Consider the following 26,213-nt stretch of genomic DNA (forward strand, 5'->3'; position numbering starts at 1 on the left):
ACGGTAAAATGCCCCCTCCCCCCCCACGACCAGCAACATCCTAGGGAGGAGGCTGCCTCCAGCAGTTCATTTAGAAAAGGGCTCAATATATGCGTGTGTGTATGTATGCCCGAAGTACTGAATGTGATGGCCAGGCGAGCAAAACGCCTCGTGGTCGCAGCCAGCACTGAACTGGCTCAAGAGCCAACATTCGCAACTTTCCAGCCACGTTCATGTTTCACATACATGACATAAGATACAAAATAACGTATGACTATGTGAGTGATCAATTTAATATAACCCATGACTGGATAACATTTTCATTAAAATGTTATATTTTTAGCATCGTTTCCCGAACTGCCAACTTCGGAGGAGAGGGAAGGAGTCTGATGCTTCATGGGGTGGAAACTCAGACCTGGGCCCTATTTCTGTTTTGGGGCCATGGAAACGTGGCAATGGGCTTCACCCTGTTCCGCTCTCCATCTTTATCCGTCTCTTTCTCCTCAAAAACGTAAAACGAAACAATTTGATTTACCAGGTAAATCCCATTAAGCTAATAACATTTTTTTTTTAGAGGTGATCTGGCCACACGATAGATAATATAATTTGCATGCATATGATATGTGGGAATATATAGAGATTACGTCTCAACACCTGTTGGTAAATGTGGAGGGCAAAACCATCGTCAGGCTCAGCATAGAACCCATGACGTCCTGCACGACCTGGCGAGGGACGTGACATCTCACCACCAGTTGCGCCCCTCTCACTCATTTAAACTAAAACTAAACTATTTTTTTTTATTTCACCAGGTAAGGCCCACTGAGCTGTACAGCTGTTTTTTTTTCAGAAGCGATCTGGCCACAAACGATGGCTCAACAAAGTGGCTAATCACGTGGAAAAAGAATGTCTAGGAAGCCAAATACTTTCAACATATGTTTCTAAACGTGGAGGGGAAAACCCGTAGGGCCCGGTGCAAAAAAAAAACCATGCGACTACGGGGAGAGAGAGAGAGACATCGCAAACTCCAAATATACAGCACAGGCATCTGGGTCGGGATCGAACCAATACCCCCCCCCCAACTCCTGTATGCCAGGTGATGGCAGCGAACATCTGCGTCACCGTGATGCCGACTGACTGACCCGGACAATGGGCAGGACTATGAAGGCGCCGCCGCCCGATGCGTCGGTGAGGATTGCGATGAAGCGAGGGTTGATGGCGCAGAGCGGCGAGTCCCAGGTGGTGCGCGTCACCCGCACGTCCTCGTAGCAGAACTCGGGCCGGGCCGCCTGCCCGAACACGTGGCGGAACTTGCTCTGCCGCACGACGCGGCGCGCAGCTGACATCGCACCCACCGGGGCGCCAGGGGCCGACGGACGGACGGACGTGGCAAAGCACGCGCGACGAGCGGTGGCAAGTGGTGGCGTCGGTTCTGAAACAAAGAACGAGGAATTCCCACCCCCCCCCCCCAAAAAAACAATCAAACAACGCTCATAGGCACTCGAAACAAATTAATATTCGATTTTTTTTGTTTAGATCCAGAGCTTACCAAGGCTAATAACGTCGTACTCAAGACTGTAAATGTTGTGGCTTTTCTCTCCAGCACACCGGCGTGCTGTACTAGTAACGAATGGGCACGTTATGTTTCCGTGACAAACCTTACTAATTGGCTGCGTTGGGTGGTGGCGGGTTAAACGACACATTTGTATATTTACGCGATCTAACCCAACGTAAAAAATATCACGAAGGCCTACGTATTAAAAGGCTAATATTGCTGATGTGACCGTCCCCTCGCCATTGCTTCCTTCTCCGTGCCATAATTTCTGAGCTATTGCACAGTCAACACTCGATCTCCGAGGTCTGCTCTTACAGTCTCGTCGTTCCCATCCACCATTTGGCTTTAGCTCTCCACCCTCGTTAGCGTTTAAATACCTTTAGGGTCGCTGGTAAGGTCTCATCACCACCACCACCAAGTGGATTTAGATATTCCCCTTAGTTGTCGACTTCTGAGTGTCTGTCTCGGTGGCCTTCTGGCCTCCTCCATCCTGGCCCATCCATTGCAACCTCCACCCTGCTGATGTCCACAATGCTCTCTTTTCACGTTTCATTTTGAATGCGACGATGCATTGATTCATCAACTTAAATCAATCCTTGCGCACACGATGCTTGTGTAGTGACTAACTCGGAGACAGTGAGACTTTGAGGTACGTCTTTTAGTTAACAAACACCATCAGGATAATACACAACACCACGTGGGTACACACTATCACTGTTGCTAGCCTATACACAACACCACGTGGGTACACACTTACTGTTGCTAGCCTCTACACAACACCACGTGGGTACACACTATCACTGTTGCTAGCCTATACACAACACCACGTGGGTACACACTATTACTGTTGCTAGCCTATACACAACACCACGTGGGTACACACTATTACTGTTGCTAGCCTATACACAACACCACGTTGGTACACACTATTACTGTTGCCAGCCTATACACAACACCACGTGGGCACACACTATTACTGTTGCTAGCCTATACACAACACCACGTGGGTACACACTATCACTGTTGCTAGCCTATACACAACACCACGTGGGTACACACTATTACTGTTGCTAGCCTATACACAACATTAACCGTCTAACACCGACGGCGCTGAACGGAGACAGCCAACAACTATCTTGCAGCGCAATATCAAGTGAAGATGGCAGTGACGATGGCGATGACGAGATGGTAATGACGATGTTGAGCAGCAGGACGGGGATCCCACTTCCAGCAACAGCCACGAGGTCCACCACAGGGGCCCCTCTTTTACTCTCAGCGTGGCCTCGCTCTGCCCTGGCCACGCCCCCTCTCTGGAACCTTCCAGCGGGTTCCCGAGGCTTCCCGATGGACCCCCCCCCCCCCTCTGTGACCTTTCCCCGTGATGTCCCCCTCTGGTGTCTATCATGGCCTGCTGACATCAGTGCTGCTGTACACCGCAGATCCCCTTTTTCGCCAGCAGCCAGCGCTATGCCACTACACATGCATGAAAACGCGCGCATAACACTTATGTTATACTCGTAATGTGCTCCCAGTAACCATGCAAGGTTTGGGCGAACGTTGGCCCAAAGTTGGCCCAACGTTGGCCCAGCGTTTGCTCCTGTTGGCCCAACGTTGATCCAACGTAAACTAACGTTGGCCCAACGCTTTACGTGTTTACTGGGCTGCCATGCAATTGGTTCACGCGACCCCTGCAGCCATAAATAGGCCGCTACATGAATCACAACATGAAATTAATAAATAGACATATTTAAAAAAACATTTCGAATCACAAGGCCCATATTCAGGAGGGTTCACCTGAAGGTGGGAGGGAAAATTGTTACACGCACCCCATACAGCAGAGATCAGTCTACCCACATACCCTCTGGCGTCAATATGATCTGGCGTGAAGACAGTACGGCCCTTTTGGCCATTCCACTGCTGGATGAGAGCATCACCAGTGCCATGCAGGCCGTGAGGGTTGTTATGACGAACTTCACGACAGCTGGTCAGAGTGGGTTGGTAAATGCAAGTAGCATAGCCGTTGGGGCATAGTGAGGTACAACAATGGATTATAGTGGCACTGCATCAGGTAACAACATTGTACCGCAGCAGCCTGTAACCATGCGTGGTGCTTGCCCATGCAAGCACTATCCAGGCTCGAACCCTGCTAAGCTTCCAAGATATTCCCATAGCTGCTTCTCATTCGTGACTCAGCGCACGATTACTTTCAAAAAATATTTTTTAAAAATCCGACGTCACATGCTACATCTTCACCCACATTCATTGTAGGTAAACTATACACATGACTATCTACAGAAAAACCTTGGATTGCGAGTAACTTGGTCTGCGAGTGTTTTGCAAGACGAGCAACATTTTAAAATACATTTTTATTTGATAAACGAGCGAGGGTCTTGCAATACGAGTAAGTAGTACCGTATAGACGCTTTGTACTGCCGAGCGTCACGTGATCACAACTGACATACGAGTGCTTTGGATATACGAGTGCTTTGGATTACAAAACACGTTTCCGGAACGAATTATTGCTCAGCAATCCAAGGTTTTACTGTATATTTCTACATCAGCTCAAGCCTCCCGGAAATCACATGACTCTGGATGCATCCGCTCTGCCCGCCCCCTTTGAAAACAAACACTGCTCAATGCAGCAGCGCCCAGGCCCTGCTGTAGCCGCTTACTCACTCGTGTGACCCTTTGCTCCCATTGCCCCTTTTCTATTCCCACCCTTTTCCTCTTTTCCCATTTGTTCTCTTCTCTCTTCCCTTTCCTGTTGACTGACTATGTTGACTATTTGAATGATTACCAGGTAAGGCCCACTGAGCTATATAGCAACCTGGCCAGAAACGATAGCTCAGCGAGCTCAACGAAGTGGCTTACCACGTGGGTATGTATTGCAGCCACAAAACTCGAAACGCACGTTTTTAGATGTGGAGGGGAAAAACCGGAGAAAAATCCACACGACCACAGCGAGAGAGACACCGCAAACTACAAGTATACAGCAGGCGTAAGGATCGGTATCAAACCCACGACCTCCTGTATACCAGGCGAGGTGGTTAACATCTCGCCACCTTTAGTCACTACATTAGATACTCCCCTTCCTGTGGTATGCATTTATGTATTTTGAACTTCTTTCGCAACGTATGTAGCCAACCGTGCTAATCTGGGCTGTCCTTCTCCCACCTCACCCGGGGATAATCGAGAGCTGACTGTTTCAGATGCACATGCGGAGGTCGTGCAGGGAACAAGCCAGGATTGAATGGAGGGGTCATGCGCGGCTGGCTCCATACGGTGAGAAAGAAGTTCAACATAATACACCCAGTGAGATAATTAAGGAAAGGTGCTTGGCACGAAAGGCGCGAACTTGGGGATGGAGTATATGAGGAGGTGTCGGACAAGGGTGCGGGGGGCTCTCGGGGAGGGGGGGGAAGAAAAGTCTGGGATGTCAACAACATGTGTTCGTGCCCTGCCCTTATAAGTGTTATTGTCGGTGTTGATCGGAGCGATAAAAAGTTCCCCTTACCAGGACGAGCCGTGTGGACGTCCTTTTGATATACACTCGCTTTATGCGGTAGATGCGTTTTAAAAAAAACAAACTAAAATGGTGGATAAAAATGTGAAACCGCAAAGCTGCGTTTGAGTGAATCCAAACGGCATATATAGCGATTTTTTGGGGAGAAATAGGTTAGCCGTGTGTATGCAAAATCGCACAAACCAAACCCGCATTAAAGCGAGGGAAAACTTGTCTGCAGTAATACCCCCCCCGTTTATGTCGGGGATGCGTTCCTTAAAGGTACGAGGGCGAATATTGAAGCGACGTAAATCAATTTCCAGGGTAGGCAATGGAGGCATTTGGGCTGAGGCGACGGATACGAGAAAGGAAGGATGACGTCAGCAGTGCCGGTGCCGGTTGAGGCGACGAAATTCAGGTGGTGGTTTAGTAAAAGTGACGACGTGTTATCGTTAAACGGCGTGAAAGGCAGGAGACGTAAATCGGGGTATAACTATCACCGTATAATTTTTTTCTGACAAAATATTTACATGAAGCTAAATTATTCATTAATATCTTTGTCAAATAAATAGATGTCACTCATTCAAATAGTGCTTTGCAAAAAATAAAATTATAGCAATTGGAAGCAAGGTAATTATTTCACGTAATTTTGATATTTCATTGCATTCCTTAATCACTTTTGTGTAACACACAGTCTGTGCCTTTGGGGCCGGCCATAAATGACGTCACGCGATTTTCGACGATTTTTGACACCCCCCCCCTCGTCACACGGCGTCACAAAAGTCAGACCCCCCTCAAATATGGCGTCACAAAGCTCTGCCCATCCCCCCCCCCAAAAAAAAAAAACATGCTTCAAATCGCTTTAAACTATTGTCATTGTAGTGCGTATTTAATGTGGCGCTGCACTCTGATGTTGTAGGAGAAAACATTTATTATAAAGTCTATTTAATTAAGTAGAACGTCTACATCATTAGACCTCCTTTGCCAGTACCAAAATGTAATAATAGGGTTTTTCCCGTTTTTTCTGGCAACAAAATTGAAACCTTTTTACAAGGATTCATTTCTGCATTAACCACAATACCTGCAGTCAAAATACAAACAAAAAACATACTATGATAATATATGCATTGTCCTATTATTAAGTAGAACGTGTTGTCTATATTTATTTAAAGTTGCGCATTTTGATGTGACGTCACATTTCTCAAACAAATGTCTGACCCCCAACCCCCCCCCCCCCCAGGTGCGTGACGTCATTTATAGACGGTCCCTTTGAAGCATTATAGTTTGTAACGGATAGATATACTTGTGGCACGCTTATGTTAAGTGAACCGCAGTCGACTTACTCCCAGTCATCTGTATTCACACTGAAAACTCAGTACTGTATACAAAGATATATATATTTTGGCCACCAACGTTGAACCAACGTTGGTGGCCAAAGGTTCCAGCCATGTGCCAACGTTGTCCCATCGTCGTCATGCTTACCGAGGGTTATAGGGTGGCACGGGAAAATAAAACGATAAATATGTGAAATATTGTACATTTGCAAAGCCGTGGGAGACCGATATCGCGACAACCATCGTCGTAAATGTGGACATTGCAGCGCGTCGCATCGTGAAAGCGATATCATGGCAACGCTTCTGTGTGTACCGAGCGACGTGTTTGTGGATGCGCGTGACGCACGACGGACGCACGCAATCACGGTCTGTTCCGCCAGCACCAGCGGGGTCGGCCAAATCGAGTTGCATTTGTTTAACCAGGTGACAGAACTCAAAGAGACCAGGATTACCGTCTCATCCACGAACAGTTGCCACGCCTGTAACCCAGCGCTGTGGATGCGGGAAAGGGTTTCTTTGGTGGATCACACAAATTGCTGCGAAACTCCCTTCCCGTGGGTGTCAAGGAGGTGCCGTGCCCCGGCTCGCCAGAAGGCGGTACAAGCGTGGACTCTTGCCCGTTCCATCTATACGAGGTAGCGTGTTTCTCTCTCTCTCTCACACACGTGGGGGGGGGGGGGGGGGGGGGGGTTTGTCCAGGTACTCTGGTTTCCTCCCACAAGTAAGCACCCATTAACTGGCCCGATAACCCCCTCAATATATGTGGAGGACCGCAGAGCGTGTGGGGTCATTCGTCACGTGTGGTTGCCCTCGCCTCCGAGGTCATTCTCTTCAAGAGCGAGCGGACACTGTGGAAGCGCACGTGACAATTTTGCATTGTTATTGAGACTTCAGGTCGCACTCATTACACACAAAGTGCTTGCCGCAAATGAACCAGAATACCTCGCCGATCCTGTCAAGGAGCATACACCAATCGAAGGGAACTACAGTAATCCTCGCAGCAGATTTTTTTTGCTGGCCATCGAACAAAGACATTCACTGCATCGCGCGCTTTCACATGCGGTCCTGCAGCCGTCTGGAATGCTCTTCCTTCCGATGTTAGGAAGCCACTGGAGCTATGCACTTTTAAATCAAGATGGAAAACTCTTTTCTTTATTACTGCTTTTTGTGTTTCGTTTGTTGTCCTTTCGTCACACCTGCGATTAGCATGGTCGGTTACGTAACGTGCAAAAGAAGTTCAACATGCATATGAGAAAGACAAAAGTGACAAAGAAAAAGTTTTGATTTAAAGCTTTCGTGACTGCAGGGATTCATATTCTTGGTTCTTTCGGTAAAGTCACGTAGAAGGGAAACAATAAAATTATAAATGATGATTTATTATGGCGTGATGGTGATGATGATTGCTTGTGTTGCAGTCGAAACGTCGTGAGAATTTTGTTTTATATTTTTATTATTTTATTGTTTCCCTTCTACGTGGTGGTGACTTTACCGAAAGAACCAAGAATAAGAAAAAGTTTGTTAAATAAATTTGGAGATATTCGTCACAACTGGAAAACAGCAGAATGTGAACAGTATACCGAGCTTGAGCAGTTACTGGAGCTGGACTGGCATTGAATTGATGGCAGAGAGTAGGTTGTAATGGTTTTTGAAAGCCGAACTTAATAGTGAGAAACACAATTTCTCTGTGCTTAGATAAGAACATTGTTGTGACCTGCTGAACACTGAGAAAATCGAACAATACTTATCCAAAAGGTGGACAAAGGACACAGAGAGAAGTGGATCCTTGAAATTTTACAGAGTGACAGTGAGAAAAATTGATTAGATACCAGATTGGAGGAATTCGACGAGCTATGAAGCTCTTTTTCACAAATGTCCAGTGTGGGCCGCTTAGTTATTAATCGTTAAGGAAAGTGAAGTTTGCCTGGGCAGGATACTTAACATTTTTCCAAGCTGTTTCATTTATTCAGCCATATTTCAAACCGATGCAGTTTTCGGGGGGTTTTCCACGACTCTGATTTATATTCTCCAAATTAAGACCAACGCTTGAAAGGTCAATGGGAGTTGCGGGGCAAGACAAACAAATGGGAGCAGGCTGCCGAGGGAGAGAACACGCCTGTAAGGGACGTCTCCTGCGGCAAGTTCATCGGCGTGTGTGTGGCAGGGGGCCCACCTGCGTCATGGAGGCGAGGAGGTGAAACGGCACACACGGCTTGGGGACAAGTAACAGAGGGATTAAGAGCGGTGGGCCGCTGACATCGGAGAAGGGAAAATTGTTTACGCCCAGCCTAATGTTTTATTTTAAAACGCCGGTCACAAATATAACGAGGCGATGCTCTCCCCCGTGTTAGGTGCTCTTGTCAGTACTTTATGCTAATTCCTTTTGTCAAAAGCGTTTGGGTTTCCTCCCACACCGCTTAAAGGACGCGACCCGGGCTTGACTTTCTTAATTCCAACGCTGTCTTCGTGACAGCACGGTCACCTGATGAAGGCCACTTTGTGTCGTGGCTGAAACGTCGTGATTTGTGTTGTTTTATCTTTTTGCCTACGTGACTTTACCGAATGGAACCAAAGAGTGTGAATTATTTCTAATTGCTTTCTTTTTTGTTTTGCCAGCGACGCGAAAACGCGAGCAAAAGAAGGAAAAGAAACGGCAATGTCAACGTCTCAATGAAGTAAAATCTCAACCATGATTGGTAACGATGTAAATCAACAATAGGGTAGAGGTGAGGTGGGGGGGGGAACGCATGGGAGAGAGGAGGGACAGAAACACCGCCTCACAGCTCACCGGGACCAGGCAATCGGAGCCCAGCACCAACAACGTCAACGAGTCCTCAGGGGAAAGCCAGGGCAGCACCAATGGTCGACGGGGGTGAAACTCCTCACGTTGGCACGAATATATCCTCCATAATAGAGGGATGATATTGGTCGCGAAAGCCTACGTGTTAAACGAATACAGTGAGGGGGAAAAAAAAGTACTTGATCCCCTGCTGATTTTGTACGTTTGCCCCACTGACAAAGAAACGATCGGTCTTATAATTTTAATGGTAGGTTTATTTGAACAGTGAGAGACAGAATAACAAGAAGAAAATCCCAGAAAAACGCATGTCAAAAATGTTATAAATTGATTTGCATTTTAATGAGGGAAATAAGTATTTGACCCCCTCTGCAAAACATGACTTAGTACTTGGTGGCAAAACCCTTGTTGGCAATCACAGAGGTCAGACGTTTCTTGTAGTTGGCCACCAGGTTTGCACACATCTCAGGAGGGAACAGTAATACCAGTGCATCGCCACACGTTCGAAATTGGTCTGCGGAAGGACATACAACAGAACTACTGTGTTCCTCACATGGAAATTCACCCAATATTTTTTGTTTTAATTCTCAGAGCTGTAATTTAGCCAAATTAAGTGGAAACCCAAATTTAAAATGACGAGGATGGGGGGGGGGGGGGGCACCATCATCATCATTGGTGACCAATTTGAGACCATCAACTCATGGCACTTGAAAACACAGTCTAATCACAGGTGGCCAAAGCTCGAATTCAAACCCTGGATCTCAGCGAGCGGTGACAGCTCCGCGTTCTGACCTCCGGGTCACCCGGCCACATCGAAAACACGGTGCTCTGACTCTGTAGTAGCGCGCCACGGGGTCACATGGCCACCACCGGATGTTTAGTTTCAGTGGAGGTGGCTGAATGTCTCTCTCAAGGGAAGCGACATCTGGCCTGATGTCTGTGACGGAGCACTGAGCCAGCACTTACGATGTCCGAGGTTGAAGCCCACGGACTAAGCATTTCTTAGAGAATGCGGTCCACTATGGTAATTCCATACAGCAAGACACTGAACGTTCAGGTTCAAAATGGGAACAATGTTTATTCTAAAGCTTGAGGGAGGGCAGTGAGCCGGCATCTATCTCCGAGACTGTAGGGTCGAATGCCCCAGTTGCCCTTCATAGTTATTACCAGGTACGCGAGTACAATAAAAGACTGGCAAAATTCGACAGGAATGGATTGTGTCTTCAATGTGATGATCCATCTCACTCGTATACATGAAGGGTTCTCATTGGCTCCATCACCGTGGCGGTCAACCTCCCGGGTGTGTTCTCTTCTTTAGCTGTCATTCTATAGCCAAAATAAAATAAAATAAAAAACTTAACTATAAAGTATTTTTTTTATTTTACCAGGTAAGGCCCGCTGAGCTATATGGCTCTTTTTCAGAAGCAACCTGGCCACAAATGATAGCGCGAGGAAGTAGCATCTCATGTGGAAATGTATACCAGCCAAATAGTCTAATCGCATGTTGATTTTAAATGTGGAGAGAAAAACGGGAGGACCCGGAGAAAAATCCACACGACCACGGGGAGGGCAAGGAAACTCCAAATATAGAGCAGGCGTCAGAACCGGCATCGAACCCACGACCGTCCTGTATACCACAACAAGTTAGATAACATCTCGCCACCGTGGCGCCCACCATTCCGTCAATGTGGCCATCATCCCGTCTAGCGATGTTGTCCTGCCAAAGCTCACTTCGTGGACGTCTGTGAAAAAGAGCTTTATAGCTCATCGGATTCCTGCTGTATAAATATTCGGATCCAATTCTGATCTAGCTTTCCTTCAACACTCAATATGACTTCGCTGCTGTGGATGTATTCCCTCATCGATGTCTTATCTCTCTCAATCCAATTCCGAGAATTCACGAGCCATTCCAGAATATAGCGTAATTTGAGAAAAATACTGAATATTATATTCTTAGCTCTTTCGGTAAAGTTACGTTGAAGGGAAACAATAAAATAATAAAATATATATAAAACAATAAAAAAAATTCTCACGACGTTTCGACTTTACCGAAAGAGCTAAGAATATGAATTACTGCAGTCACGAAAGCTTTAAATCAAAAATACTGAATTTGAAAAAAAAATAATTTTGAGAAAACATTTACTGGCCGAGATAGCTCAATTGATTGCAGGGGCGGAGCCACAGGGGGGCTGGGGGGGGGGCTCAGCCCCCCCTGAAATTTTGGGAAAGTCGGTAATCGGGATAACCGGATATCCGGCTGCTGCAAAATGCTGCAGGCTGCCACCTTGTGTGCTGCCCTGCAGGCTGCCACCATGTGTGCTGCCCTGCAGGTTGCCACCTTGTGCTGCCCTGCAGGCTGCCACCTCGTGTGCTGCCCTGCAGGCTGCCACCTTGTGCTGCCCTGCAGGCTGCCACCTTGTGCGCTGCCCTGCAGGCTACCACCTTGTGTGCTGCCCTGCAGGCTGCCACCTTGTGTGCTGCCCTGCAGGCTACCACCTTGTGCTGCCCTGCAGGCTGCTTGAGCGGTAGCCTTTCGAACTTATCGAATTTATTAGCCACATGAGCGGCTCCGACCTATTAATAAACTCCGCGCTCAAATCCAATAAAAACTTGTTTCATACATTTGTGGCGCCCATTGGAAAACATTACACTGGATATCTCAGAATATTGAAGTCAGCCCCCCCCCCCAGTCAAAATCCTGGCTCCGCCCCTGATTGATTGTCAAAGTCCATTCAGTGTCGCCATCAACCCCCCCAACATCGCACAGAATTCCAAGGCAGTGGGCACCGCTTAGCGAGGCTGTAGCAACAGCCGCGAAGTCGGCAGTAGTGGCTGAGTGAATTAAGAAGAGAGACGATTGTTTGTCACGGTTCAACTATGATGGAGAAAGTGGAGAGATTAATTTAGTGCACCGTGCTGGGTGTTGAATATACCCTTCAATTTGGTGGGGCAGTTTATCGGCAATGTTCACAGGGCTCGTGTTGAGATTGGTGGGTGAGTGAGCCAGCGAACAGTTTTTAGGACGAGCCTGATTGGTTATCTGAAACGTTTTCATTGAAACTTCTATCGAACACGTCACTCTTGTCACTCGTTGAACCGTTTCGCAAAACCCCGACGCTCTAGAATTTGAGCGCAGTGACAGGAGCACGTATTCACGGATTACAAATGCGCCATATATATGTTGAACTTCTTTCACACCGTACGTAGTCAACTGTGCTAATCGAAGGTGGGAAGGACATCAAACTAAACACAAAGAGCAGTTCTCAAGCAATGAGTTTGCCCACACACACACACAGCTAGCTCTAAATACACTTAAACTAACAATCCCTGAGAAACAACGACACAGCCACACCGTGCCAGGTTCAGATATCACTCGCTACTGACGTTAACAATGGCTAGGAATCGAACCCGTACGCCCCTCCTCAGTCGCAGTGACGTTATCACAGAGCCTGTGCCAGGCTAGCTGCACTTTTGAGTCCAAGTGAAGTGTCGAAGGCTCGCTGACAAAAGGTCACGGGGACAGACCCAAATGCCATGGGTTAACTCACTGAGATGACTGCAGAGGCACCAGCTGTGCCCTCTACCATGCCAACTTTGCTGCGTTTTAACCACCCGGCGCTCCACTCATTGTTGTTGTGAGCGTCGCTCCTCCGCCCTCCATTGTTGCTGGAGGGCGACTGTCTCCAACTCTCCAGTAGCGTCCTTCACGAGCCTCCTCCACAGAGTCCGATTTTGAATCATTGGCAAGTACACTCAGTTCCAGATCCTCTTGTACCACCACACCAACCCATCTCTTCTCGTGTTGCGCCCGTTCGCATGAACACGAAGACAACAAAAACAAAGATACCCCCAGTATAGCCTGAACAGCGAGCCACCTACATTAATACAGAGATAAAGACAAAGCTCCCCCGTGTAGCCTTAACAGACTGTAGGGGCAAGTGCTGTTAGCGAGCACCTACGAAGGCCGGAACGGTACACGAGGGGGGTGGGTAGGCCAGCACCACGCCCGACCACCTTTGTCTTCCTAGTGGCAATGTTGACACACCACACCAGTTACGCATTTGAGGCAGAGTCGACCTAGGGGAGGTCCAGGACCGGTTCAGATAATCGTCACCGGTATTGGCCGTGAGCGGGAATCGAACCCCTGGGTTCATAGTGCAGCGCGCTAACCGCTACACTACCGCACCAGCGCACAGAGACACACACAGACACACACACATAAATATAACCAGACACACGGACACGCACACAGACGAGGCCGGATGGGTTCACATTATTGCTCGAGCTTTACATGGACAACATTCACTGCCACTGTACCGGAGCCCAACAGCTGCTCTGAACTCCCTAAGCGATACAAAAAAAACACACAGCAGAGGGTGGCTAATAAGCAGCAGCGGTAGCCGGTGCTGTGAATAACCAACAGTTTGAGATCCTATTAGGAGTACAAATTGAGCCCATTTGGAGTTCACAAGGGACAATGTATTATTATTATTATTAACCCGTACTATAATCGTGTCATTGATTAAAGCTGGCAGGTGGTGAAGTATATAATATAATATATTTTTGTTAGGGGGGGGGGGTCTGATCTTGTAAGGGGCCGTCCATAAATGACGTCACGCACCTAGGGGGGGGGGAGGGGTCAGACATTTGTGACGATGTGTGACGGGGGGGTTTGAGAAATGTGACGTCACATCAAAATGCGCAACTTTAAATAAATATAGACAACACGTTCTACTTAATTAAATAGACTTTTTCGTAAATGTTTTCTCCTACAACATCAGAGTGCAGCGCCACATTAAATACGCACTACAATGACAACAGTTTAAAGCGATTTGAAGCATGTTTTATATATATTTTTTGGGGTGGGGCAGAGCTTTGTGACGTCATATTTGAGGGGGGGAGGGGTCTGACTTTTTGTGACGCCGTGTGACGAAGTGGGGAGGGGGTCCAAAATCGTCCAAAATCGCGTGACGTCATTTATGGACGGCCACTAAGTAGATTGCGTGTCGTACGCCTTGGTCCATCTGAAGCAAGCCAACTGCAAGGAACAGCGCACCTGCGATGGGCCCGGTTGGCTAGGTACGGTGCGAAAGAAGTCCAAGGTACCCGTACGTACGTGCCCCGGTTTGCGTCGGGGATGCATTGCTGAAAACTCGCGACGTCAACACACATCGAAACGACGTCACTGAAAGGAAACGTGGTCTTGCACGCCACGAGAGATTGAGAAAGACAGACATTGGCATTTCATCTGATGTGGCAATCTGAGCCAAAAAATGTCTCATGAATCACGGCCCTGCAGATAAATTATTACGACGGAATGCACGTGTGAGCTTATTAATACTTGTTGACCGCGTGTGACTTCATTAGCTAATTATGTCACGAGGACTGAAGCCTCCCCACAGTACAATGACAATCACACGTTAATTACATAATACAGGAAAATCCACGCGACCGCGGCGGAGAACAGGCAAGCACTAAATATACAGGAGGCGTCAGGGTCAGGATCGAACCCACAAACCTCTTGTATACCAGGCCAGGTAGTTAACATATCGTCACCACGGCGGATATCCAGGCCACTTCACACCCCAGCGGGTATTTTGGGATTTGAAGCTTTCGTGACTGCAAGGATTCATCTTCTTTGGTTCTTTCGGTAAAGTCACCACGTAGAATGAGAATAAAATAATAAATTAATAAAATAAAATAACACAATAAAATTCTCACGACGTTTCGGTCCACAACACAAGCGGCCTTCATCAGGTGAAGGGACGAGACTGTCTGGTAGGACAGCGCTGGAGTGAAAAAGCCACGCTCAGATCGCGACCTTTAAGCCTCAACTTTAGCAACACGGATAGCTACGGGCCCCGTTCAGACGGACGAGTTCATCCATGGTCGGAACAGATGAGGGGGAGAGAGACAGCTTAGAGTCGCGGCATCTCTTCAGAAAGGTGAGAGACTCGATTAGTTGAGCCTTCTTATCCCGGAGTCTGTTGAATGATCTTAAGGTTGTGTGAAATCCCTCCCCGTAGAGGCGGTTAAATTTCGATTTAAAGTTTTCGTGACTGCAAGGATTCATCTTCTTTGGTTCTTTCGGTAAAGTCACGTAGAATGAGAATAAAATAATAAATTAATAAAATAAAATAACACAATAAAATTCTCACGACGTTTCGGCCACAACACAAGTGGCCTTCAACACAAGTGGCTCCAGCGCTGTCCTCCAGACAGTCACGTCCCTTCACCTGATGAAGGCCACTTGTGTTGTGGCCGAAACGTCGTGAGAATTTTATTGTGTTATTTTATTTTATCAATTTATTATTTTATTCTCATTCTACGTGACTTTACCGAAAGAACCAAAGAAAAAGGTTTTTGAGAGTTTCACAGATCTACATGATCCACCAACCTCTCTCCCCTCCATAGTTTACAGGCATGGACCCTGACTTCCCACGGGGTAAATTGTTATTTACGGTTAACAGTAACCATATCCACAGTAACCAGGTTTGCTGATCACTGTTTACTGCTAAATCAACCTTCGGATGGCGACAGTGGTGGGGACTATGTATCCTCAGATGCAAAGCACTCGGTGTCATTTTCAACAGGGAAAGTGTATAAAATACCCCTGAGTTGACTCAATGAAGTCAGATTGTCCCATTCATCTTCCTCCAATGGATTGTTACACGGGGGTTGTTGTTGTTGTTGTTGTTGCAAAAGACAATCAGCAAATACTTTCACCTGAAAATATGGTTTAATCTTGGCCGACCGGCTTCCATAATTCAAATCCAGGACCTCAGCAGTGCCAGCTCATCGCTTGGCCGCAGGGATTACGAGCGACTTGATTCACACAGCCGCTTGCAGCTCTTGAGTGCGTGCCAAATTGAGGTGACCAGACGGATCAGGTCAGAGCGTTGAGCCGACAGCCCCCCCGAGATCCTGGGTCCAAATTCACGATGTCAGCTGTAATGAAGCCAATGTTCTCAAATGTGGTCAGTTGATAGTATCAGCCTTGTCACCAATGACTACGGGAAAATACAACCATGTAAAATTTTGCTCTGTACCTAATTTGGTGGAAGTCCAGTGTTGAGAATTAATAATATCGAATTTGATTGTCATGCGATTGGTTTTCACACCTCATGATGATTGCTTGTGTTGCAGTCGAAACGTCGTGAGAATTTTTATGTTTTATATTTTTATTATTTTATTGTTTCCCTTCTTACGTGGTGACTTTACCGAAAGAACCAAGAATATGAATCCCTGCAGTTACGAAAGCTTCAAATCGAAGTTATTCTCGTTGTCAGAGCGGGTAGAAAAGTGCTGTCTGGGGCAGAGGTCACTTGAGGGCATCTCGGAAGTAGTTCTGTAGTATATCCTTCCGCAAACTGTTCTCAAACACAAAGGGTTGCACTTCTCTATGAGAGATTCCGATTGTCAAATGCCTGCTTGCTATGATGCCATCCGAACTTGAGCTCATCACGTCTGGGGTTTGTTTAATCCATACTTCACCACACTGGTCAAGGCAGATTGGGGAAGGGGGGGGCAGGACTGATGCGCATTTCATTCGCCAATGGAGTTCGCCATGAGCAGAATTCCAATGCACGTCACCAGGTTCATAACGCAGCGTGCTATCCACTGTGCCACCGCCTCTTCCTTTGTGGATCACATCAACGTAATGATGCATCAATAATCTAATGAAACGTCTTATTCTCCTGACACGTAACGTCGCACGCAAAACCCCGGTCATTCCTCGCAGCGGCCGTTGGCTCGTCATCGAACAAGAACGGTCACTGCATCGCGCGCTTTCAAAAGTGCTTCTGCGGCCATCTGGAACGCTCTTCAAATATTAGGCAGCCACTGGAGCTATGCACTTTAAAATGTAGATTGCAAACTCATTTCTTTACAGCTGCTTGTTGTGTTCAGTTTGTTGTCCTTCCCCCCGCACCTCCGATTAGCACAGTTGGCTATGTACGGTACGAAAGAAGTTCAACGCACATGCATCGAATTGCATGTGCAACGATCATGTATGACTTACGAAGGTTCCATGCACATTATGTGGGAATGTTACAACGCAGTCAACGTAGCCAAACAAACGAGACAGGGATATAAAATGAGAAGGTAAACCTTAGACAGCAAAAGAGCATGCTCTTGAATCAGGTCGTGCTCGAGTCGTGACAATTCATGAACTCACAGGGGTAAGGAAGAATAGTTTTCATGCACCATTAATTTATTTCAGGTCTATTCAACTTCATTGTGATATTTTTTTTTAATCCATGCCCACATACATCTAGGTTTTCTTTACATGCCGATAAAGTTCGAACCCTGAGTATGTGTGATTTTCTGCAACTTACAATATTCCGTGAATTTAACAACGCACCACTGACTGTGAGTTGTATGCACGGTACATGATTTGTTGTTAAAATCTCCTGTATATTACAAGTTGCAGAAAGTCACATACCCGGGAATTACATTCTACAGCTGTGAATGTTCACGATACATTCATCAAATTGCACACTTAATGCATTCACGGTTTATGCAGTTTGGGCATAAATGATATGCAGATTACATATTTTAGGCTAATTCACTGAACAAACCTACAAATGAGACCACTCTGGGAGGCCTTCATCCAGAAGTGGATTAACCATGGCTGAAGATTCTCATCATTTGCCCTTATCGGGATATCATTCATTGGAGGTTTTAGAAAACAAACCAACAGAACAGTCTTTGATAGGGTCTCTAGACAATATATTGGCACAGCAGTCTCTGATAGGGTTTCTAGACAATAGACTGACACAGCAGTCTCTGATAGGGTCTCTAGACAATAGACTGACACAGCAGTCTCTGATAGGGTCTCTAGATAATAGATTGGCACAGCAGTCTCTGATAGGGTCTCTAGACAATAGACTGACACAACAGTCTCTGATAGGATCTCTAGACAATAGACTGACGCAGCAGTCTTTGATAGGGTCTCGAGACATTAGACTGGCACAGCAGTCTATGATAGGGTCTCTAGACAATAGACTGACACAGCAGTCTCTGGTAGGGTCTCTAGACAATAGACTGACACAACAGTCTATGATAGGTTCTCTAGACAATAGACTGGCACAGCAGTCTCTGATAGGGTCTCTAGACAATAGACTGACACTGCAGTCTCTGAAAGGGTCTCTAGACAATAGACTGGCACAGCAGTCTCTGATAGGGTCTCTAGACAATAGACTGACACAGCAGTCTCTGATAGGGTCTCTAGACAATAGACTGACGCAGCCGTCTCTGATAGGGTCCCTAGACAATAGACTGGCACAGCAGTCTCTGATAGGGTCCCTAGACAATAGACTGGCACATCAGTCTCTGATAGGGTCTCTAGACAATAGACTGGCACAGCAGTCTCTGATAGGGTCTCTAGACAATAGACTGGCACATCAGTCTCTGATAGGGTCTCTAGACAATAGACTGACACAGCAGTCTCTGAAAGGGTCTCTAGACAATAGACTGACACAGCAGTCTCTGATAGGATCTCTAGACAATAGATTGACATAACTGTCTGATGGCGGTCTGTAGACCAAACACAACAGTCTCTGCTGAACGTACCAAGGTCAAAGTGTGTCAATGCATAAAAGAGCGCATGGGGTAAGTGATCAATTTCTGTCAGCGACCTTGGGATATCGTTGAAAATTCCACATTCCTATGATGAGGGTCAGACTCTCCGCCACACATAGTTAACAAATGACAATCACTGGTGACTTGCAAAAAAGTTGTACATGTTGTATTGATCCCAGAAGGCATACAAGTCACAGCACCACAGACTAATTTAACCTTGGCCGAGACTGCTCCTGCTTCTCTCTGCATATTTGTGCTAAAAAAATCACTCTCACATATTACTGTGCCTAACCATAACTCTAAACCCTAAACGCTAACCATGAATCCTAACCCTAACCCCCAAACTTAAGCCATGAGCCTACGAGTAGCACGGTTGGCTATGTACGGTGCGAAAGAGGTTCAAAATACAGTACATACATACATATGAACCTCACTAATGACTATACACCCTAACCCTCGGTGTATTTTGAACTTATTTTTCACTGTATGTAGCCAACCATGCTTATCGTAGGTGCGAGTGAAGGACAGCCAAAACCATAAGCCGCAAACCTAAGCCATGAACCCGATTAATAACCATAAACCTAATCCTAAACCTCAGCCATAATCCTAAACTTTAACCCTAAACCTTAACCCCAAACCTCAGCTATAACTATAAACCCCCGCCCCTAATTCTCTAACTGCAACCCCGAACCCAAAACCAGAATGCTTTAGCCCTGCACCGTAAGTAAAGAAGCGACCTCACGTCAATATTTAATGCACTGAAATCCCAGGAAGCGCACGGGACAAACATCTGATCTATGATTGGGTCAAGATCTGTAGGGAACAGTACGAGTACTTGTGTCACGTCCTTAGACATGATTACCTTGAGGCAATGTGGAGACTTGGCGATGAGCAGTAAGAGTCCAGTAGGAGACACAGTAGTGGTGAGCAGTCGAGAGGCGCTACGTGTCCCCTTTAGAGACAGCATTCCACGTTGAGCCACGTTTAGACGCGGCTGCTTCCATCCTTGCAGCGTTGGAAATAACCGGCGGTCGAAAATAGCCGCATCGTCAGCCATTCAGCCACCGCTGACTCGATTAGTGACGCCAGCATCAGCATAACCACAAAGTCTACCAGAGCTACTACAAACACAGGCAGCGTTACCACGAACTTCCACCACAGCTACCACGAACACAGCCACCACAGTTATAATGAGCTCCGCCACAGCTACCACGAACACAGCCACCACAGTTACCATGAACTCCACCACAGCTGCCACGAACACAGCCACCACAGTTACCATGAACTCCACCACAGTTATCACGAACGCCACCACAGTTACTACAAACTTCACCACAGTTACCACGAACTCCACCACAGTTACCACGAACTCCACCACAGTTACCACAAACTCCACCACAGTTACCACAAACTCCACCACAGTTACCACGAACTCCACCACAGTTACCACGAACTCCACCACAGTTACCACAAACTCCACCACAGTTACCACGAACTCCACCACAGTTACTAAAAACTCCACCACAGTTACCACGAACTCCACCACAGTTACCACGAACTCCACCACAGTTACCACAAACTTCAGCACAGTTACCACGAACTCCACCACAGTTACCACAAACTCCACCACAGTTACTACAAACTCCACCACAGTTACCACGAACTCCACCACAGTTACCACGAACTCCACCACAGTTACCACGAACTCCACCACAGTTACTACAAACTCCACCACAGTTACCACGAACTCCACCACAGTTACAACGAACTCCACCACAGTTACCACAAACTCCACCACAGTTACTACAAACTCCACCACAGTTACCACGAACTCCACCACAGTTACCACGAACTCCACCACAGTTACCACGAACTCCACCACAGTTACTACAAACTCCACCACAGTTACCACGAACTCCACCACAGTTACAACGAACTCCACCACAGTTACCACAAACTCCACCACAGTTACCACAAACTTCACCACAGTTACCACGAACTCCACCACAGTTACCACGAACTCCACCACAGTTACTACAAACTCCACCACAGTTACCACAAACTCCACCACAGTTACCACGAACTCCACCACAGTTACCACTAACACCACCACAGTTACCACGAACTCCACCACAGTTACCACGAACTCCACCACAGTTATCACGAACTCCACCATAGCTACCACTAACACCATCACATTTGCCACGAACTCCACCACAGTTACCAATAACTCCACCACAGTTACCACAAACTTCACCACAGCAACCACAAACTCCACCACAACTACCACGAACACCACCACAGTTACCACAAACTTCACCACAGCAACCACAAACTCCACCACAACTACCACGAACACCACCACCAGTGTTAATATTATAACAACCACCATTGCCACTCATGTCATCACCACCATTACCACTAACAACTGTAATATAAACATTACCAAAACTATTACCAGTGAAATCAGTTTCATCACCATTACCCTGCCGTCACCACCGAATTTATCACCACCAGTGCCGGTAAAATCATTTCCACCACTGCCACCATAACCACACTACCACCATTATCACCATCAATATAAACCAATAATAGCACATTATCATCATCACATCGCCACCACTGCCATCTTCCACCATCGCCACCACCTTTACTAACATTATCAATGTCACCACAATTCTAACCATAACGGCGATTGCCACCTACGTAATGGAATCAACCACCTACATAATTTCCCTTACCTCCACAATCACCACTAGAACTACCATAAATACGGCAATACCATCACCACAATCATCAATACTATAAACCACCTCTACCATTATCATCACCATCGTCACTACCACACCACCCCGCTACTATCACCACTACCATAACTAATGCATCCACTCCTAACCACAATCACAAAGACAAAGATCCCCCACACAGCCTTCAACAGACTGTCGTGGCAAGTGCTGTTAAGCTGAGAGCACCTATGAAGGATGGAACGGTACACGAGGGGGTGGGTGGCCAGCACCATGCCCGACCCGCCTTTGTCTCTCTAGTGGCGATGTTTTCCTACACACCGCACCAGGTGACTCATTTAAGTCGACCTCGAGAAGGCCCAGGAGCGGTTCAGATATTCGTCACTGCTGTTGTTGTTGTTGGGAGTCGAAACCCGGGTGGCCGGATTCATAGCGCAGCTCGCGAACCGCTAGGCTGTCGCTCCCCATCACAAAAAACACCGCACATCAAATTAACCTCGACGAGAAACACCACTGTTTACCACCTTAATCAGCGCTGCCGTTACCCACGGCTGCTTGTCGGTGTTTATTTATCGAATGTAGCAAACAGCCAAGATGAGAAATACGTGTATCATGGATAGCAGCAGGTACAAACAGAACGTTGATGAGAATGATTAGAGAAAGGCAAGTGATAGATTTCTTGGAATTGTAGTGCGTAAACAAGATACTGAAATATTGATGTTCGACTGGGAACGTTATAGATTTTTTTTTAAAAACACGGGGACGACGGTGAATTGAGTTACATAAGCAATTGAAGCAAGTTAATGCAACGGGGACCAGCCAATGTAACGTTTCTTGAGCAATGTCAATGACAGAGCTAAAAAGAAGTTGGCCACGTGGGCCTTTAGAAAGGACACGTGGGCACATATGGAGAGATTTTCGTTACAATGTAAAAAAAAAATTGGTTGAGGGCATTCAACGGGCATCTAAAAACATTTCGGTGGGTAGGGAAGAAAACGCCCCCCCCCACTCCTCTTCCCCCCCCCACTCCTCTTCCCCCCCCCCACCACCACCTTGAGTTTATTCAGCCTCTGACCACCGTTGTGAACCATTCTTTTATGTTTCATTTGCTGTCCCCCCCCCCGCCGCCCCCGCACCTCCGATTAGCGCGGTTGGTTGCGTACGAACGTGCATCAACATCGCCACCGTTGGCACCGCTGCCGCGATCTACAATAGATCGCCATCGTGATCTAAAAACGCCCCCGGAACAATGTCTAAGTTAGGCCACGTCTGCCCGCCCGCCCGCCCGCCCGCTCGCGTCTCTCTTTCACTGCCAGCCGTGAAAGCACTGGAATGTCCCTTGTGCTGGACCCGTAGGGAGGAATGTTGTGAGTGCTTTGCGTCATTTCAACCGAAGGAGAAAGACCCCCCCCCCCAAGACCCACGTCTTTGGGCACCGTGACTCCTGGTAGGCAGTGGTCCCTTTCATCAACATGTTGACTTTGTTTACCCACGCAAGTCTGGCAGAGTCCATAAGACTTTTTTTTCACGAGAGTTTGTAAGGGGTGATATTTGATGCAATTTTTTTTCCGTGTAGTCCATAATATATATATTTTTTTTTGGGGGGGGGGGGTGTTAGATTGCGTAAATATACGTGCCGTTAAACCCTCCACCACCCGATGCAACCAATAATAAAGTTTTGTCACGTAGACACAAACATGCCAGTTAGTTACTAGTTCAGCACACCGGTGTGTTGTTATGTCGTTCACACACTTCTGCTTGCCAATTCTGTGACTACTCGGGTGACAGGGTGGCCCCAGGGCAGTGGTGAAACTTGCCTCTCACAGCAAAAAAAGGGTCCGTAGGTTCGATTCCCGACCCAGGCGCCTTTTTGTGTGGAGTATTCATGTTCATCCTCTGTTCTGGATGGGGTTTCTCTGGGTTCTCCCCAGTTGCACCACCCATCAATTCCAACATTACCACATCACGATCACCATTAACTCTACCATCACGATCAACTGCACCATCACTGTGAACTCCGACGTCACCATCAACTTCATCATCAACTCTGCCATCACCAACAAATGCACCATCACCATTAACTTCACCATCACTCTCAACTACACCATCAACTTCACCATCAACTCCACTATCAACTACTACCGTCACTGTAAATTCCACAATCACCACATCATCCATCAAATCCACTACCACTATCATCACCACGTCACCATGAACTCCACCAACACCAGATCACCAACAACTCCACCACCACTGACTGCCATTACCAGATAACCAGCACCATCAAATCCACACTCACCACAACACCGTCAACTCCACCAATGCAATCATCTCCACATCACCATCACAATGAACTCCACCATCACCACATCACCATCACAATGAACTCCACCATCACCACATCACCATCACAATGAACTCCACCATCACCACATCATCATCACAATGAACTCCACCATCACCACATCACTATCACAATGAACTCCACCATCACCACATCACCATCACAATGAACTTTACCATCACCACATCACCATCACAATTAACTCCACCATCACCACATCACCATCACAATGAACTCTACCATCACCACATTACCATCACAATGAACTCCACCATCACCACATCACCATCACAATGAACTCCACCATCATCACATCACTATCACAATGAACTCCACCATCACCACATCACCATCACAATGAACTCCACCATCACCACATCACCATCACAATGAACTCCACCATCACCACATCACCATCACAATGAACTCTACCATCACCACATTACCATCACAATGAACTCCACCATCACCACATCACCATCACAATGAACTCCACCATCACCACATCAGCATCACAATGAACTCCACCATCACCACATCACCATCACAATGAACTCCACCATCACCACATCACCATCACAATGAACTCCACCATCACCACATCACCATCACAATGAACTCCACCATCACCACATCACCATCACAATGAACTCCACCATCACCACATCACCATCACAATGAACTCCACCATCACCACATCACCATCACAATGAACTCCACCATCACCACATCACCATCACAATGAACTCCACCATCACCAGATCACCACCACCGCGAGCACAGCGTCACTACTACCGTGAACAGCTACACCACAGCTACACCACAGCTACACCACAGCTGGTAGCTACACGGTTGGGGGTGCCCTCATCCAGCAGCGGATTGAGAACATGACTGTTGCACGTGCACATTGTAGACCTGTGAAATTCGCCTCTTTGATTTCGATCGTACTCTCTTGTGTGTTCCGGTTTCATGACTATATCATTGTTTTACTTACGAAAGTAATCTTTAGATTTGAGCAATAATGTGTTTTGTGAGTTTTGTATGATTTATTTAAATTGATACTTGCCGGTTTAAGCTATATACATTTTGACACGTGAGTTATAATAGATGTTTGATAAAAAAAACACAAGCTCAGTGCGTCAAGCTTTATACATTTAAAAATTAACTCAAGCCCTGCAATTATTTTATACATTGTAAGAGGGGGTGGGTGACAGCAGCACGCCCGGCCGCCTTTGTCTCCCAAGTGGCAATGTTCATACACCACAGCTGTTACTCGTTTGAGGCTGAGTCGACCTAGGTGAGGCCCAGGACCGGCTCAAATAATCGTCACTTGTGGTGGCCGTGAGCGGGAATCGAACTCGGCTCGCCATGTCGCCGGGTTTGTAGCGCGGTGCGCTAACCACTGCACTACAATGCGTTACGCTTCCACACACAGACACACACAGACACACACACAGACACACAGACACAGACACACAGACACAGACAGACACACAGACACACAGACACACACACAGACACACAGACACACACACAGACACACGCACAGACACACACACGCACAGACACACACACACACAGACACACACACACAGACACACACACAGACACACACACACACACACAGACACACACACACACACAGACACACACACACACAGACACACACACACACAGACACACACAGATACACACACACACAGACACACACAGACACACACACACAGACACACACACAGACACACACACAGACACATACACAGCGCGCTAACCACTACACTACAATGCGTTACGCTTCCACATGCGCGGGTCACGTGACAGATTTGACGTCACAGCTCACTTGCCGTGCAAAAAATAAATGCATTATTGAGCTCCCCCCCCCCCAAAAAAAAACACAAAAGTGTATTTTTTAAAATCATGTTTGCATGGTGTACAGTCTGGAAAGTACCCACATGGCAAATTTGCAGTTTGTTGCATGTCGGGAAGTACGCTAAACATTTTGAACAGACATATTCACAACGTTGCCTTTTATATATATGGAGATGTGAGAGCCTTCATCGAGCAGTGGTTTGACAAAGGTATGTACATCATCATTAACATGACTCAAACTCAAACGATAATTATCGCGCCGTGGGTTCCTACGTATTTTTGGGATGACCAATTTCTCCCCCGTTGAAGCGCAGCGTGTTCACTCGACATGGGTGGAAACCGTCAAGCCAGGAAAAAAAATGACCCCGACACGAGATGGGGCAGCGTTAAAAATAGACTCTTATCAGTGAGCCACTTGCTGCACTGCATCCTCCAGGCATTGCTACACCCCGTTGCCGTACAACAAGGTCGGTCGTATGACACGCATGCATTGGTGCCGTCACGATGTGATCC

The 26,213-nt window shown here is 46.9% G+C and overlaps 1 protein-coding gene across 3 annotated transcripts in view; it reads right to left on the reverse strand.

Annotated features, from left to right (window-relative positions):
- The window catches only part of LOC116943054 (coronin-1C-like), a 100,579-nt gene that overhangs the window by 57,389 nt on the left and 16,977 nt on the right, over positions 1–26,213 (reverse strand). For 2 of the 3 annotated variants that reach the window (XM_076059690.1, XM_076059689.1), the window contains exon 2: positions 1,119–1,408. In XM_076059690.1, the coding sequence (XP_075915805.1) occupies positions 1,119–1,408 (290 nt within the window). Of the gene's footprint in view, positions 1–1,118; positions 1,409–19,605; positions 20,295–26,213 lie in introns of those variants that run through there. The other variant, XM_032955697.2, reaches the window with a different exon arrangement.

The sequence above is a fragment of the Petromyzon marinus genome, chromosome 1, assembly GCF_048934315.1.
Source record: "Petromyzon marinus isolate PM22_M1 ecotype Great Lakes invasive population chromosome 1, UKy_Petmar_22M1.pri1.0, whole genome shotgun sequence".
NCBI lineage: Eukaryota > Metazoa > Chordata > Hyperoartia > Petromyzontiformes > Petromyzontidae > Petromyzon > Petromyzon marinus.